Consider the following 19,030-nt stretch of genomic DNA (forward strand, 5'->3'; position numbering starts at 1 on the left):
AGCACAGGATAGTGCGTGTGTGTGTAGTGACTAGCACAGGATAGTGCGTGTGTGTAGTGACTAGCACAGGATAGTGCGTGTGTGTAGTGACTAGCACAGGATAGTGCGTGCGTGTAGTGACTAGCACAGGATAGTGCGTGTGTGTAGTGACTAGCACAGGATAGTGTGTGCGTGTAGTGACTAGCACATGATAGTGTGTGTGTGTGTGTAGTGACTAGCACAGGATAGTGCGTGTGTGTGTGTAGTGACTAGCACAGGATAGTGCGTGTGTGTGTAGTGACTAGCACAGGATAGTGCGTGTGTGTGTAGTGACTAGCACAGGATAGTGCGTGTGTGTGTAGTGACTAGCACAGGATAGTGTGTGTGTGTGTAGTGACTAGCACAGGATAGTGTATGTGTAGTGACTAGCACAGGATAGTGTGTGTGTGTGTAGTGACTAGCACAGGATAGTGCGTGTGTGTGTGTGTGTAGTGACTAGCACAGGATAGTGTGTGTGTGTGTGTAGTGACTAGCACAGGATAGTGTGTGTGTGTGTAGTGACTAGCACAGGATACTGCGTGTGTGTGTGTGTGTAGTGACTAGCACAGGATAGTGTGCGTGTGTGTAGTGACTAGCACAGGATAGTGTGCGCGTGTGTAGTGACTAGCACAGGATAGTGTGCGTGTGTAGTGACTAGCACAGGATAGTGTGTGTGTGTAGTGACTAGCACAGGATAGTGTGTGTGTAGTGACTAGCACAGGATAGTGCGTGTGTGTGTAGTGACTAGCACAGGATAGTGCGTGTGTGTGTAGTGACTAGCACAGGATAGTGCATGTGTGTGTAGTGACTAGCACAGGATAGTGCGTGTGTGTAGTGACTAGCACAGGATAGTGTGTGCGTGTAGTGACTAGCACATGATAGTGTGTGTGTGTGTGTAGTGACTAGCACAGGATAGTGCGTGTGTGTGTGTAGTGACTAGCACAGGATAGTGCGTGTGTGTGTGTGTAGTGACTAGCACAGGATAGTGCGTGTGTGTGTGTGTAGTGACTAGCACAGGATAGTGCGTGTGTGTGTAGTGACTAGCACAGGATAGTGCGTGTGTGTGTAGTGACTAGCACAGGATAGTGCGTGTGTGTGTAGTGACTAGCACAGGATAGTGCGTGTGTGTAGTGACTAGCACAGGATAGTGCGTGCGTGTAGTGACTAGCACAGGATAGTGCGTGTGTGTAGTGACTAGCACAGGATAGTGTGTGCGTGTAGTGACTAGCACATGATAGTGTGTGTGTGTGTGTGTAGTGACTAGCACAGGATAGTGCGTGTGTGTGTGTAGTGACTAGCACAGGATAGTGCGTGTGTGTGTAGTGACTAGCACAGGATAGTGCGTGTGTGTGTAGTGACTAGCACAGGATAGTGTGTGTGTGTAGTGACAAGTACAGGATAGTGTGTGTGTGTGTAGTGACTAGCACAGGATAGTGTGTGTGTGTGTAGTGACTAGCACAGGATAGTGTGTGTGTGTGTGTGTGTAGTGACTAGCACAGGATAGTGTGTGTGTGTAGTGACTAGCACAGGATAGTGTGCGTGTGTGTAGTGACTAGCACAGGATAGTGTGTGTGTGTGTAGTGACTAGCACAGGATAGTGTGCGTGTGTGTAGTGACTAGCACAGGATAGTGTGCGTGTGTGTAGTGACTAGCACAGGATAGTGCGTGTGTGTAGTGACTAGCACAGGATAGTGCGTGTGTGTAGTGACTAGCACAGGATAGTGCGTGTGTGTGTAGTGACTAGCACAGGATAGTGCGTGTGTGTGTAGTGACTAGCACAGGATAGTGCATGTGTGTAGTGACTAGCACAGGATAGTGCGTGTGTGTAGTGACTAGCACAGGATAGTGCGTGTGTGTGTAGTGACTAGCACAGGATAGTGCGTGTGTGTGTAGTGACTAGCACAGGATAGTGCGTGTGTGTAGTGACTACCACAGGATAGTGTGTGTGTGTGTAGTGACTAGCACAGGATAGTGTTTGTGTAGTGACTAGCACAGGATAGTGTGTGTGTAGTGACTAGCACAGGATAGTGTGTGTGTAGTGACTAGCACAGGATAGTGTGTGTGTAGTGACTAGCACAGGATAGTGCGTGTGTGTGTAGTGACTAGCACAGGATAGTGCGTGTGTGTGTAGTGACTAGCACAGGATAGTGCGTGTGTGTGTGTAGTGACTAGCACAGGATAGTGTGTGTGTGTAGTGACTAGCACAGGATAGTGTGTGTGTGTAGTGACTAGCACAGGATAGTGCGTGTGTGTAGTGACTAGCACAGGATAGTGTGTGTGTGTAGTGACTAGCACAGGATAGTGCGTGTGTGTGTAGTGACTAGCACAGGATAGTGTGTGTGTAGTGACTAGCACAGGATAGTGCGTGTGTGTGTAGTGACTAGCACAGGATAGTGTGTGTGTGTGTGTAGTGACTAGCACAGGATAGTGTGTGTGTGTGTAGTGACTAGCACAGGATAGTGTGTGTGTGTAGTGACTAGTACAGGATAGTGTGTGTGTAGTGATTAGCACAGGATGGTGTGTGTGTGTGAGTGTGTAGCACGGGATACTGTGCCCTCCGCTCACCTTTCTTCTTTCCCGGCTCTGTCGCTATTTCATACTGTATCACTTCCTTCTCCCCCCAGCGCTGGCCTTTCACCTGGGAGATCTGATGGGGCCAAAGTGATTTATATTAATCACGAGAAGAAATGACCATCGGTGAACAAACATGGTACTTCAACTCAAGAGGAAAGTGACCCGTGTACCCTGCCCGCCGCTCTCGTCTGGATGTGACACTTGGACCCTAAATGCGGAGATACTTCAGAAGAAGGTGGGCCTCCATATGAACCTCAGCACGACCAAAGGGATGTTGGGTCAACTCTACAAAGATCTATTCCCTTTATTAACAACTGGAAGACGTTGAAGACTATGTCTACCTAGGCCGGCAAGTAACAATGGGTGGGAACCTTCGAATGAAATCAATAGGAGAGTGAAGGTTGGATGGAGGCATTTGAAAGAAACAAGGCAATATTACAAGGGAAACTTCCACTCACGGCACGTCAAGAGTTAAGTTTCCAACCAGTGTATCCTGCCCGGGCTCACGTATGGAGGTGAAACTTGGACCCTAAACGTGACGATAATTCAGAAGCCCAACAAGCTCTGAGAAACCCCAACCAATACCACACAATATATATATATATATATATATATATATGCATATAAGTGTCAAAAGGAGTGCCAGTGGGCGTGGCTAAATGTACACAACAAAAAACAAAAATGCCCAAAGCTACTGCACCGACACACTTTATTCGAGCAAATACCCGGTATGTACCTGGCAGATACCTGGAATGCGCCGCTCCTCACCTCTGACAAGCCCCGTTGCGTTTGCCTTCCCAGCCTGGGTTCATGCCTGGCTGACGGGCGGCTGATCTGTTAAATGATAATGATTAGGATTTAATAGGCTGCAATGCTTCGCGTGTCTACCAGATGGCATAAATTCATGAATTGTAATGCAGTATATATATATATATATATATATATACTGTGCACTATTGAAGCCAGCGGGAATAAAATGCTTCAATCCCTGCTTGGAAAATACCTCAATGCACTCGGGCAGAAAACAGTCACAAACCTCAATACACCCGGGTATACCCGAATTCGTGGGACTAGCCGAGCTCGAATAAAGTGTGTCGCCAGTGTACTTCCAATGTGACAAAAACACACAGTGCAATACCTATATATCTCTTGTAAAAAGAGTCATTTAGTTTAACCCTTTGGCCAAAGCGTCTAAAGCCTGCTGCCACTTACAAGGCATGGCCGAAAGCAGGTCCTAACACTCCCTGGTTTAAAATTCTTATTTACCTGTATAATTACAGGAAGAATGATCACATTGGATCTGTCGTAACCTCGTCTCAGTTGCTTATGGGAGGTAAGTGGCCCCTCCCCCCAAGGTTTACGCTTGCCCCTCCCCACTTTCCAAGTTGGCAGGTCAGTTTCAATTTGCCAGGGTACGGCAGATCCAATGTGTTCATTCTTCCTGTAATTATACAGGTAAATAAGATTTTTTTTACAACGAGCAAAAGTAGGATGGGATGAAGGAATGTGTGGGAGTGACGTGGAGAAGAGAGGCTGTAACCTCAACCTGGGAGATCACTGGGGAGACTTCATCCAGCAGTGGGGAGACACGGGCTGAAGATGGTGATATATATTTATTTGTACGTGGAGAAGAGAGGCTGTAACCGCAGTACCTGGGAGATCATTGGGGAGGCCTCATCCAGCAGTGGGGAGACACGGGCTGGAGGTGGTGATATATATATAAACCTACCCAGCCTTGAAAATTGCAAAGTCAGTACAACCAACCTCACACTGATGAGACCCATTAAGGCCAAAACATGTCTGTGAGTGGTTTGACTGGCTTTGCATATAATCCCATGCTGTGCTTAAAAGCTATGTGAACAGCAGAACATTTACTTATATAGGTTCCATGTAAATGGATTTCAGGCAAAAGGTGACAGTGTGTGCTCATTTGCATGGCATTACCCAGAATCCCTTGCTGGAGTGGCAGCACTGTATATTAGGTGATAATGGTTGAAAGGCAGGGTTGCAGACCTGTTTAAGACATGTGAATGTGCTCACAAGTGAAATATATATATATATATATATATATATATATATATATACCTGGACTAATTAGTAGAGTTGTCAGTGTTCTGGACATAAAAAATGGGGGCGGTCAGTAGGGAGCGTCTCCTCTCACCTGTGCCGCGTGCTCCTCCTGCAGGCTTCGCCTCCGCCTCTGACGTTCCTCCCGTCCAATCCGCTCGTTAACGCCAGCCACTCCCCTGCGAGTGGACACACCCACCGCACGGGGGGCAGGGCCTGAAAGGAAACGGAGCATGGGGCAAGAGGGGGCAGGGACCTGGGGAGAAAGTGGGAAGAGGGTGCATCAGTGAGATGTATTCCTGGGGCTGCGTGACCTCTGATCTTGTACCCCCAGCACAAGGTGACCTCTGACCCGGTCATTCCAGCACAGGGTGACCTCTGACCTGTCATTCCAGCACAGTGACCTCTGACCCGGTCATTCCAGCACAGTGACCTCTGACCCAGTCATTCCAGCACAGTGTGACCTCTGACCTGGTCATTCCAGCACAGGGTGACCTCTGACCTGTCATTCCAGCACAGTGACCTCTGACCCGGTCATTCCAGCACAGGGTGACCTCTGGCCCGATTATTCCAGCACAGGGGGACCTCTGACCCGTCATTCCAGCACAGTGACCTCTGACCCGGTCATTCCAGCACAGGGTGACCTCTGACCCGGTCATTCCAGCACAGAGTGACTGCTGACCTTGTCAACCCAGCATTTGGTGGCTTCTGACCCTCTTAGTCCCAACAGTGTGACTTTCCCCATGATACCCCTGGGTACTGTGACCGCTGACCCCATTGTTTGACCTCTGGCTGTGCTATTCCAGCACCACATCCCCTTCTGACCCCATATAATTTGGTAGTGTGACCTCCAACCCCCTAAACACAGCCTCGTATGACCCCAACAGTGTGTGAGTATTACGTGACCTCTCCACTTTCTCCCTGCCCCCTGTGTAACCTCTGACCTCAGCTCTTCCTTCTCCAGGGATCCCCTCTGTTCAGCATGGAGGGGTCAGAACGCGATTCAACTCCCAGGCACCACAAAGAAGCCAAAAGGAAGGATAAACTGTCTACAGGCAGCCAGATAGTTGAGACATTGCTTGAAACGCACAGCATGCGTTCCACCGGTGGCCCACCCCACTCAGCCAATCGTCAAGTCGGAAATCCCTGCTGACAAATCAGAAGGCGGACGTGGTTGAAACGCAACCGTTTGCGTTTCAAACAGGTGGGCAATCAGGAAAGGGGAAGAGCTCAGCCAATCAGGGAGCAGAAAAAGCGGGAGTATGTTGGAACGCAAAGGGTGCGTGCCAGCGCCTTTATCCCCTCTACTAAGGAACGGGCTATAACGATTTAGCGAGCTGCATAGAGCGATGTATCGCGTTTAACAACCTAAATAAAGACGCTTCTTCCGTATGTTCTACTCGCAACAAGGGAGGGCTTATACATGCCGTTTGAAAGGGCGGTGTGGCTGCCATCTGAGAAGTGGGCAAAGATGATTCAAAGATGGCCGCCGAGAGCTTCAGCGCAGCCTCCACCTGCCAGACTGGGCGGCCATCTTTGATTTGGGAATACTGGATGACATGAAATCTATATAGTAAATCATAATACTGAGTTAAGTTATGGTGAGTAAAAAAAGTGACAAAAACCCTCCACAGGAAAGCAAATATGCAAATATAGCTGTATGCTCATCTGCATGTCTTAGGCAGGAAAGGTGGGGTTGCAGACCTGCCTAAGACATGCAGATGAGCATACAGCTATATTTGCATAGTAAATCATAGTAATAATTAAAACTATGTGATTGTTAATTTACAGCTGTTGTCCTCCTGTAGACAAGCAGGTTTTTATAAACCACTTGATAACATACCATTGTTATAAACACTTGTTAATAAACTGTTATTAGTGTTAAACTTGTTAATAGGCATTAATTAGCATTTAATAATAGGCACTTGTTAAACTCATTAAGATGCATTAATATCACTTGTTAAGCGACCTTAATAGCCACTCGTTAATGAACACCTGTACGTAAACTAAAAAAAAAAGTCATTTATAAACCCTTGTTCTTAGTATTAATTAAAAATACTTGTTAATGAGTATGCATTAATAAAAACCTGTACAAAATACTTTTTACTAGGTTTGCCAGGTGGCTTCTCCAAAAATACTGGACTCAATGGTGAAAGGTGCGTCAGGTCACTATGTGCAGGCAGGAAAATACCGGACGCATACATGTCCAGTATTACAGCACCTCTCATTTTTTACTGGACAGAATATCCAAATACAGGACCGTCCAGTTCAATACCTGGCAACCCTACTTGTTACTAATGTAGCCCCATTCTAAAACCAGGCCCGTTTTAGCATGCAGGCTAGGGCAGCACTCTGGCAGTGTATGGGGTTAAACCTAGTACACATGGTCATTCGTGTGAGCAGTCCCAGAGATAGATATGTAAAGGAAAAGGCTTCTGCTTCAGCTAACCTTTGGGGGGTGCAAGTGGGGATAGGATGTATTGGCAGAAAAGATCCCACTTGGATCATGCACTCCACCTAAGTGAGCCATGCTCTGTAGCACTCCTCTGTGACACTTATATGCTTATATATATGTTGTGGTTATATTGGGGGTTCAATATGAGCTTGTAGGTGTTCTGTATGTTCTCCACCTAAGTGAATAAGATCACATTAACTGGGAAGAGGTGGTGTTAGCCACCACCACTAATATAGAGAATTTATGTACACCATGAACCATAAAGAATATAATTCAAATATAGGAAAGGGGACATTGACAAAGCACTGCTAAAGGCAGAAGCTAAATGGATATATCTGTTTGGCACACTCACACTGCAAGGATTAAATGAAGGTTTTGCCTACACAGCAAGTGACGGTAAAGGGGTAACCAGGCTCTCAATGAAGGTATTAAGCCCGTGTGTGTGGATAAGGCTGGTCAGAATGAACCTGCACGCTTTCCCATTCTATTCCCCATAACCAAAGGACTTAGAACAAATATGTGAGAGTAGATTTTATTAGAGTGTATAATAGTACATATGCTTGTGCACGGTATATGAGCTGGGGACTTCCAGGTCCACGGTTCCGAGAGACCATGTGGCTACCAAGCCTGGTGCCATCAAGTCTGCTCGGGTCCCGGACATGAAAGCCTCAGAGGTTGCCAGGGTGTGAAAGCCATTTGGGCACTGGGGTTGGGGCTCAAGTACTCACGTCCTGGGATGAATGGAAGTCATTGGACCACCATTTGCCCCAGACCAGACGGTGAGGAGCCTAAGTCAGCGGTTGGCTTCTGACAGACAAGTGGCAGCGGCAGGGTCGCCAAGAGGGGGACCGGGCGCCAGTTAAACAAAACCAAAAAAAAAATGTGCCGGGTCTCCCTATTGGCAGCGCCGGAAGTCAGCAGCTGGCCTATGCTTCATGCGCACCGGCGTGAGAGGGAGGCCCGGCGCGTGCGTGAGCAGCCCCGTGGGACCTGCTCCTGGGTCCTCCCCCCTTGTAGCACCGTGACTGTGCCACCCCCTGCGCAACGCCCTCCCTGCAGCATCGCTCCCACCACCGGTACACCCCCTGCGCATCGCCCCCCCCCCCTGCAGCACTGGGCCACCCACTGCAGGCTGCAGCATCGCCCCACCCCCCTCCTACCTGCAGGACCGTGCCCCTCCCTGCAACATCACTCCTCCCCTGCAGCAGCGGCCCTCTGAGTCCCCAGCCTCATGCAGCCGGCTCCTCACTCCCCCCTACCCCCCACTACCGGCATCCACCTTTTCCCCTCCCTACCAGCATCCACATTCCCCCCTCCCTACCGGCATCCATCTTCCCTCCCCACCCCTACCGGCATCTACTGGACCCATCATCCACAAGGTAAGTCTTTTTTTTTATATGTATTGGGGGGCTTGGGGGAATTTTTATATGTATTGGGGGGCTTGGGGGAATTTTTATATGTATTGGGGGCTTGGGGAGTTTTTTTTATCTATTTGATGTGTGTGTGTATATATATATATATGTATATGTGTGTGTGTGTATATATATATATATGTGTGTGTGTGTGTGTGTGTGTGTGTGTGTGTGTGTGTGTGTGTGTGTGTGTGTGTGTGTGTGTGTGTGTGTGTGTGTGTGTGTGTGTGTGTGTGTGTGTGTGTGTGTGTATATATATATATGTGTGTGTGTGTGTGTGTGTATATTGTGACAGAAACCAGGGGATGGTAATAAATTCCATATATATAGGGCTCCCAGGATACTGAACAGTTTCTATCCTGTTTGGCCTGGGAGTGCAGCCTTATAATACATGCACTCCATCCCACAGTTTGGCAAGTGCTGGAACTGAGGGATGAGCGATCCAGACCACAGTTTGTCTGCTGCCTGATTTCTGTCACCTGTCCTGCTCATTTGAAATCAGGCATTTAAGACTGATTTCCTGGTTCCTCTTCCCTCTCCCCCAAGAGCCTGGAGGCAGGACGTCTGCTAGAAGCAGAGAGGGGAAAAGCATCTCCCCAAACAGGTTAAATCATTCTGCTCTTTTTTGTCTAAAACTGCAAAGTTCCTTATTTTGTTGTTGGAAGTGGAAAAGCCACTTCAACCCTGAGTCAGGGAAAATCTAAGTTAAGTTATCGCTCAGGTGAGCAGCTTTTTGTTTTGATGTGTTTCTGTTGTATGCAGTGTGGCAGTCTCAGTGCCTGGGACTGAATAAACCAGGCAGTAGCCTGTTTAAAGGAACAGCACGTGACGCCTCGTCATTTAACCTACCATAAAAGACCGTGTTCTAACAGTCCCGGACAGACGGCGGAGCCCCGGAGTAAGCCGTTTGTCACATATGGTGGAGAATGCGGGCAGAACACTAAAAGGTCTGCGGGTTAAAGAACTTTAAAAAAAAAAAGGGGGGGGTTCTCTCCAAACAAGATGGAAGACGTGGTGAGTGCGCTGGTACGCAATGTCGCTGCCCAGAAAGACGCGAATGAAATCCAGCAAGAGGCGAATGCAGCCCTGCAACGTCTATGCAAAATTGAAGTTCGAGATCCTCGCCCGCCTCGGCGTAACCACGACTGTTCGTGCCCAAAGGTTCCACGCATGGTCCTTCACGTTGGTGAAGCCAGATGTATGACCTCATCCACCTCGCTCGGAAGTGGCTACAACCCGAGATCAACTCAGCAAGCCACATCGTAGAACAGTTGGTCATGGACCAGTTCTTGAGGAAACTTCCCTCTGCCCTACGTCGTTGGGTCAGTCAGAGTGACCCCCACAATGCAGACGAGCTGGTGGCCCTTGTAGAAAGGTACAATGCAGCAGAAGAGCACCTGCAACCCACAGTCATGGAGCATCCCCACTACCCAAGGTTTCAGGACTCTTCCAGAGACGGTAAAAGGGTACCAGGGTTAAGGGGGTCTGAAGAGCGACGACCGCCTTCACACAGCACCAGCAACAGTGGCTCGCACACTAAGGGCAATAGCCAACATGGGGAGCCGGGAAAAGGCTCTAAGTGGGACACAGACTATGTACCTAAATGTGTAAATTGTTATGAGAGGGGCCACACCGCGAAAGTCTGCCCACTAAATACTGAACCAATGCAATGCAACAGCGTTGAACCTTATTCGTTGTGGTCCCAATGTATGGGCCCTAGCCCAGAGGACCTCTTGAATAACCATCTCTGGGCATTTGTAAAGGTAAATGGTAAGAGGGTTCGGGCACTACTTGACTCTGGGAGTATGATTACAATGTTGCCCATTGAGAAAAAACAGGTAAACAGTTCAAAAAGAGTGGCAATTTGTTGTATACATGGGGATAATCACGAATATTCCACTGTTGATGTTCTTATTGAAACAGAGTTTGGTTCTTTAGATTTCAAAGTGGGTATAGTACCCAAGCTGGCACATGATGTGTTAATAGGGACCGACTTTCCCCATTTTCTAAAAATGTGGTCCTCCTCTCAGAATAGCGCCCAGAGTTCAATAGCGGACCATAACGAAGTAATTGAAGAAACAAATCCTTTCCCTTTTTCAGAAATAGAGGTTGACGAAGGCCCAAATAAGAAGGGGAAAGAGGATGAGTGCTGTAAAATTCCCTTCCCCATGGCTACCTTGGTAGGGAATACCCCAAATCAAGATGTTGAACAGGCACTTACCACCCCCAGAACAGGATAAGACCTTCGCTGACCTAGAGGTCAGTCCTGGGAGTTTTAAGAAGGCCCAGTGGGAAGACCCCACATTAGCGGAAGCAAGGGGGAATATACGGGACCAGAATAGTACTCCTGGCCAACTAGATAGGTCACTTGCCTACCCCTACTTCGAGGTAGAGAATGACCTAGTATATCGGGTTGATAAAAGGAAATCAGTTACAACTAAACAATTGTTGGTACCACGGACATTCCGTAATGTAGTATTACACCTCGCACATAGTCACCCATTGGGGGGACACCTAGGGGTGGAAAAGACAAAAGAAAAGGTTCTCCGAAGCTTCTATTGGCCTGGGGTTCTGGCAGAAATGACAAATTATTGCTCCTCATGCCCAGAATGTCAGATCACCGCCCCGTTCAAAGTGTATCGTAGTCCATTGGTACCCCTTCCCATAATAGATATACCATTTAACCGGATTGCTATGGATCTAGTAGGACCCCTAATAAAGTCTGCTAGGGGACATCAGCATATATTGGTAATATTAGATTATGCCACCCGATATCCGGAGGCAGTTCCCCTACGTAGCACCTCTGCTAAAAACATAGCAAAAGAGTTAATAGTTCTGTTTACCCGGGTCGGAATTCCTAAAGAGATTTTAACTGACCAGGGAACACCATTTATGTCCCAAGTAACAAAAGAGTATGTAAACTCCTAAAAATCAAGCATCTCAGAACCTCAGTTTATCATCCACAAACAGATGGTTTAGTGGAACGGTTCAATAAAACCTTAAAGAGCATGTTACGCCGGGCGGTCGATAAGGATGGGAAAAACTGGGATTGTTTGTTACCATACCTGTTATTTGCCATTAGGGAAGTTCCCCAATCATCCACAGGCTTCTCCCCGTTTGAACTATTGTATGGCCGACACCCAAGGGGCTTACTGCATATAGCCAAAGAGACTTGGGAACACGAGTTTACCCCTTACAGAAGTGTAATAGAGCATGTTGCCCAGATGCAAGACCGCATAACTTCAGTCCTACCTACTGCACCGACACACTTTATTCGAGCAAATACCCAGTATGTACCTGGCAGATACCTGGAATGCGCCGCTCCTCACCTCTGACAAGCCCCGTTGCGTTTGCCTTCCCAGCCTGGGTTCATGCCTGGCTGACGGGCGGCTGATCTGTTAAATAATGATTAGGATTTAATAGGCTGCAATGCTTCGTGTGTCTACCAGATGGCATAAATTCATGAATTGTAATGCAGTATATATATATATATATACTGTGCAGTATTGCAGCCAGCGGGAATAAAATGCTTCAATCCCTGCCTGGAAAATACCTCAATGCACTCGGGCAGAAAACAGTCACAAACCTCAATACACCCGGGTATACCCGAATTCGTGGGACTAGCCGAGCTCGAATAAAGTGTGTCGCCAGTGTATAGTGAGGAAACACATGGAAAAAGCTCAAGAGGCACAGAGGAATACGTATAATAAGGGTGCTAGGGTCAGAATTTTTTTTCTAGACGATAGGGTACTAGTTCTGGTTCCCACCGTAGAGAGTAAATTCCTTGCTAAGTGGCATGGGCCATATGAGGTCTTGGAAAGAGTGGGAGAAGTAAATTATAAGGTGAGACAGCCAGGTAGGAGGAAAGCTGAGCAAATTTACCATATAAACCTACTTAAGCCCTGGAAAGATAGAGAGGTCTTGTTAACCCTAGTACCCCCAGGTCCATCAGAGAATCGAGAAACTGACCCAGAGGTTAGCATAGCTTAAACCCTGTCCGTTCATCAGAAACGAGAGGTCCAGAATTTAGTGAGAAGAAACAAAGAAGTCTTCTCTACACAGCCAGGTAGAACTAGCGTAATTGAACATGACCTAGTCTCTGAACCGGGGGTCTGAGTTAACTTTAAACCGTACCGAATCCCAGAGGCCAAAAGAGAGGCTTTAAGTTTAGAGGTTAAAAAAATGCTAAAACTAGGCGTAATTGAGGAATGCCCAAAGTGGGTGGAATAGCCCTATAGTTTTAGTCCCAAAGCCAGACGGTACAACAAGGTTATGCAATGACTACCGTAAACTAAACGCTGTGTCAAAATTTGATACTTATCCTATGCCCAGGGTTGATAAACTGGTAGAGAGACTGGTCAAAGCCCGATATCTCATGACACTAGAGCTAACAAAAGGGTACTGGCAGGTTCCCCTCACAGAAAGGGCAAAAGAAAAGAGAGCCTTCTCAACCCCAGACGGCCTCTTTCAGTATAGGGTGCTGCCTTTTGGCTTACATGGAGCTCCCGCCACATTCCAAAGAATGATGGATACAATTTTAAAACCACATGCTCAGTATGCTGCCGCCTACCTGGATGATGTGGTAATCCATAGTGAAGATTGGCAATCCCACCTTCCAAAGGTCCAAGCTGTGCTTGACGCAGTTCGGTCTGCTGGACTAACTGCTAACCCCGCTAAATGCACTATTGGTCTGGAGGAGGCCAAGTATCTGGGGTATTCTATTGGCAGAGGTTTATTCAAACCCCAAACACTCAAAGTAGAGGCGATACAAAATTGGCCAAGGCCAGTTACAAAAAAACAAGTAAGGACCTTTTTGGGATTAATTGGTTACTATAGAAAGTTTATTCCCAATTTTGCAACTAAGGCTACCCCACTAACCGACCTCACAAAAGCAAGAGGTCCCCTAATGGTAAAGTCGCCACGGGCCTGTATTTTAATGGATTTGTCGAACACTGTGTATATATATATATATATATATATATATATATATATATAGTATGTGTGTGTGTGTGTGTGTGTATATATATATATATGTGTGTGTATATATGTATATATATGTATATATATGTATATATATGTGTGTATATATGTGTGTATATATATACTAAATATATACGCCTACGATACAATATAAAGTCAATGTACACACATCTAATGGCTGTGTGTGTGTGTATATATCTCTTTCTAACTGTCTCCTTTCCCTCTTTACAAATATATTTTTTATATATTTTTTTATTTTTTTATATATATTTTTATATTATATTTATTACACATTTTCAGTTTTTTGTTAGCTCCTTTGTCTTATTTTTTGCACCTGGGTCCCTCTGAGTCTCTATAATACCTATTTTATCTCCTTCTACATTTAGTGGTTATTCAGCTACAGTATCTCTTTATACTTAGGATATTGTTTACCATGTATTGACATCTGTTTCTTGTATTATATGTATTATATATATGTTACTATGCAAGTTATCTACCAATGACATTCTACTTAATCTTTTTGGTTAACCTTTTTGGATAACTTGTGTGCTTAATTTTTGTTTTACAATTGTGATATATAATTAATGCACTAGTTGAAGCGCTTAATACTATATGCAATAATATATTTGGTCCTTAGGATTAAAATTGTGAATCTGTATCTATGTGTGCTTTGGCATATATGGGGGTTAATCCAACCCTATTACTCATCATGTGTATCTCATTACTAATCCTCTGTCTTCTATGCTCTGATTGGTCTTATGTACTATATAACTGTGTTTAATGCCTATGCTATTTCTCCTGATGAAGTCTCGTTCGAGACGAAACGCGTAGAGATTGCTGTGGAGCCTACTGTCCAGTTTGTATATTTTATACTGACACTCATCTGCATATATTGCACTTTTGCTGCGTTGCTAGCATTTTGCTACCAGCCATTCAGACATTCAAGTTCCTGTTTACACTGTGAACTCTCTCCGGCTGAAACCTCGCTGACGTCATTGAGCTCACGCGAGATTTGATTCAGTGTATGCTCTGTGTAGCGCCGGAGCAAGGGGAAGGCGGCGTCCCTCGTGGCTTTCGGTCCCTGCTGGGACATAGAGGGGCTATTGTGGCAAGACACACCGCGGACATCACACCGAAGTCCTTCTCATTGGGTTCCTGCGTCTGAACGGGCTGAGTTGTACTCAAAAATGCATTTTATTCAGCTCTGTTTGTGAGTGTGTATTTTTATCCCTTACTCCATAAATTTATTGTTATACAATTTTACGCTACGAGTGCGCCTGTTTTTTCTGTGTTTTTGTAGATATCCTCAAGGAAGTGGTGTTCCCTTCATTCGGGCTGCAGAGACTCTTTTGGATAACAATTGGAATATCTTGGGATTTGTATATATTTTTTATATATATTTTTCTGGACATTTTCTTTTTTTATATTTTTTTATGTATTTTTTATGTATTTTATTAGTTTAATACATTAATTTTTATTCTATCCACTGTGCTTAGCATAGGTTTTTTATTCTTATCTGTATTATTTTTACTTTTATTTTTACAATCACCTTTTATTTTTATAGAGATATTATATAGTGATAGGTTGGCGCTAATATTTTTTCTCTTGATATGTATATATATGTATATATATATATGTATGTGTATATATATGTGTGTATATATGTGTATATATATACTAAATATATATACCTACGATACAATATAAAGTCAATGTACACACATCTAATGGCTGTGTGTGTGTGTATATATCTCTTTCTAACTCTCCTCCAGAGACAAGATCTGCCCTCCGCTTAAGTGTATGTATATATGTGTCTGTCATAGTGTGTGTCATGCCGGGATAAAGTACGAAGAGATCAGGAGGGGCGAAAAGAGAGATTGGAACCGAAAAAGAGTGAGTGGGAACAAGAGTGTGATAAGGAAGAGAGGGGACCCCCCTACTCCTGATTCCTGATCCTTTACTTTCGCCATTGGAAATTCCAGGCTAATAGGGAAAAGTACCATAAACCGGATTTTTAATAGAGGAAGTCAAAGGGATTTTTAACCGGATAAATTAAAGGGGTTACCGAGGAAAGTAAATAGGGTTTTTAGTAGTGGATTATAGAGGGAAGTTGTAATATAGGAGAATAGAATGGGTTTGTAATAGGGGAAAGTAGATGGAATTTCTAATAGGAGAAAGAACTGTGAAGGAATGGCTGTTAGGGAGAGTGAAAGGGGTTTCTATGAACCTGAAAGTAAATGGGGGTTCTAATAAGGGGGAAATTGATTTTCCACACAGAAAGTACTGTAAATGGGGTTTCTGCTTGAGAAGGTAAAGGGGATTGCTTTTAGGATTGTTGAAATGTGGCTCGAGTTTTACCAGGGTTTCTTCATATGTAATATAGAAAATGTAATCTTAATCATATTTTTGTCTAATATTTCTGGTATATCTTTAAACGAATGGGATTACATTTCTTATGATAGATGCATTGATGACGTTTGGCCATAAGAAGAAAAGTGTGGAATATAACAAACATCATTACTCAAAGTAACAGTGACCTTAAAGACTAATCCTAAAAGAAATTGACAGCCGAAATCTTTTATATGTGAGCGAGTACATGTAGACCCTATAAGAAGACCCTAAAAGAAACGCGGCTGAGATTTCCTTCATTTTCAAGATTTAAGTGGTTTTACAAACAAAAGCCTAGAAGTTCAGTCTAAAGGAAATTCGGAAGAGAAATCCCATTGGATCAACAATATAGTAACCCTACAAACGCAAACCAGAAGTCCATTTCACGTGAAAGAGTTTTATTGTAGCCTTGCAACAACAAAATAACTTCCAAAGCAGTTGACAGTAGATCTCTACTATACGGGTTGAGAGAGGAATCCTCAAAGAAACTCCAGGCAAAAAGAAAATAGATGAAGTTGAACATTTTAGAATGAGCTTGTTGTGACCCTATGAACACTAAAAGGAACTGAAACAAGAATCCCACGCTACATGAAGATGATACGGACCGTATAAAAAACAAAAATAAACCTTTAAAGAAACTCGGGCTGGAATTCCACTCTGGAGTTGTCGAAAATTAAGTCATCCTATATCGGTTCGGAGTGGGAAAATATTTAATATGGAGTCACATGTTGTTATACACAAGAAGATTCTCGTTGAGAAGAGACGCTACACTACCGACACACTTTATTGAAGTGTGGTCGGTACCGCAAGCCGGGAAATCTCCCGGCTTGCTAGTGGCCGCCCCTCGGCGTGCCGCGCGTCATAGACGCGCGGTCACGCGTCATCGGGAGCGTGCGCCCCCTGCACGCGTGTCCAGGGGCTCCCCGAGGGAGCCCTGGTGTCCCGCGATCGCGGGACAGCGGCAGGGGGTTCCGGGGGACCCGGCGGACCCGGCAGCGGTAGGGAGAGCGCCCCGATCGGAGGGCGCTCTTCCGCTGCTTCGGCGCGCGCCCGTCACACTCGGGCGCGCGCCAGGCTACTGCTGCGGCACAGAACGGGCAAATGCTCGAATAAACTGTGCCGCAGCAGTATAAATGTTTGCAGTGTGGGAACAGCTACAGCCAGACTTCACATCTTCAGAGACATGAGAGGATTCCCATGGAGGAGTTGCCCTATAAATGTTCTGTGTGTGGAAAGAGATTCTGTGGGCAGTCTAAGCTTGTTAAGCACATGAGGAGCCACACGGGAGAAAAACCCTACAAGTGTTTGTCATGTGACAAACATTTCAGCCAAGCATCACATCTCAACCGCCACAAAATAATTCACACAGGAGAGACTCCCTTTAAATGTTCTGAATGTGAGAGAAGTTACAATCGGAAGTCTGAACTCCTTACGCACCAACTAATTCACACAGGAGAGAGACCTTATGTGTCCCGAATGTGGGAAAGGATTGGTAAACAAGTCCCATCTTCTTGAGCACCAAAGAATTCACACGGGGGTGAAACCATACAACTGTCCTGACTGTAGGAAGAGTTTTACTCACATATCAACTTTTAGGAGACACCAAAAATCTCACATGGGGGAGAAACGCCATAAATGTTCAGAGTGTGAGAAAAGGTTCGGTCGGAAATGTCATCTTGAGAGACACCAGAGAATACACACGGGGGAAAAACCCTACAAGTGTTTGGAGTGTGGGAAATGTTTTAATAGGAAATTTGGTCTGGTCTCTCACCAGAGAATTCACTCGGTGGGGAAACCCCTTTAAATATTCTGAGTGTAAGAAGAATGGTAGTGAAAAAAAACCATACCTTATTCCCCACCAGAGAATTCACACAGGGAAGTCTCTCTAATTGTTCAGAATGGGAGACGTCCTTCTGTGCAGAGTCACGCCTTATCCTACACACAATAATCAACATTAATAAATGTTAAACAATAAATGCATAGACCCTTCAAGTCCAGTAGGCTGCACGTTTGATGGTCGTAAACATAATATGTGCAATGTTGGAACTGTTTCCATCATGAGTGAAGCCGTATGCAGTGAAGAATCCACATTAGTTCTGAAAAGTGTAACGTCTCAATATGGGAGAAGCTTCAGACAGGAGCAATAGACTGGTAAAATCATATGGTAAGTATTTACATCAGGGGTCAAGTCTTATAAACTAAACAATGCACGTTGGTTACAAACCTTGTAGCTGGTTAATATAGAAAATGTTTCATTCTAAAAACCCGTGTGAAATTCTGAATACGTTACACCAGAGTAAAATACAATAAAGAATTCACATATGTTACTGAGTGTGGGAGTTTCTGCATTTCGAAATGTTCCCTTGTTATAAATTGTGAAGAAGTCAGACAATGTCAAAACCATATATCTTCTGAGTATGAAAGATGTTCCTATTAGGAACTGAGCCACATAGTACACCAAGGATCCCGATGACCACTTTTAATGTGAAGAAACCTTCAATTCCACACCATATATTGGGCACCAAACAAATGACTCAAGGTATCAAATCCACCAAAGTTGAGAAAATCTTGATGGGCATTTGGTATCACCCCACCCTGTAACTTCTTAGGATGTGGGATTTCCAGTCCGAGATCCACTCAAGAAGTCCATCCATACACGTCCTTCAGATCCTACTACCCTGCTGTAGACCTATTAATGTGTAGTGACGTAACACTCTCCATTTTTCCTATTCCAGGACAAATCCAGTGGTTCATATTCTGTAGGACCTCTTAATTATGGCCTGCTTTGACAAAAATCGGAAGAATCAGTTCATAACTGGGCTATGGGATTGCTGTAGCATTCTGATCGTCTTTAGGATCAATCCTTTAATAAGCCCCTACTATGAGCAGCATGTGCTGTATATTCTGGGAATTTGCCTTTGTGCTTTTTGAGGTTAGGTTTTGAGGGCTGGACTTGAAAACCCTATCAAAACATTTTTTTCTATTAGGAGATCTTCAAACAAAATAAATACAATGTTCTTGTTCAGTTTTTAAACACATAGATATTGTTTATTGTCTAAATTATTTGTGGTAAAATCCAATTGGAGATTTTTCATTGGCGATAATCGATATCCACCTGTCAATGTTTGCAAACTCA

At 44.9% G+C, this 19,030-nt stretch overlaps 1 protein-coding gene and 1 pseudogene across 1 annotated transcript in view; one reads left to right on the plus strand and one right to left on the minus strand.

Moving 5' to 3' along the window:
* Positions 1-5,757, minus strand: part of LOC142470659 (valine--tRNA ligase, mitochondrial-like) — a 52,890-nt gene extending 47,133 nt beyond the window's left edge. The window contains 3 exon segments of the mRNA XM_075577267.1: positions 2,584-2,665; positions 4,754-4,915; positions 5,604-5,757. Coding sequence (XP_075433382.1) covers positions 2,584-2,665; positions 4,754-4,894 — 223 coding nt within the window. The 5' untranslated portion in view covers positions 4,895-4,915; positions 5,604-5,757.
* A 10,038-nt stretch (positions 5,758-15,795) lies between these two features.
* LOC142471449 (uncharacterized) lies at positions 15,796-17,783 on the plus strand (annotated as a pseudogene).
* The last annotated feature ends 1,247 nt before the right edge of the window (positions 17,784-19,030 follow it).

The sequence above is a fragment of the Ascaphus truei genome, chromosome 20 (genome assembly GCF_040206685.1).
Source record: "Ascaphus truei isolate aAscTru1 chromosome 20, aAscTru1.hap1, whole genome shotgun sequence".
NCBI lineage: Eukaryota > Metazoa > Chordata > Amphibia > Anura > Ascaphidae > Ascaphus > Ascaphus truei.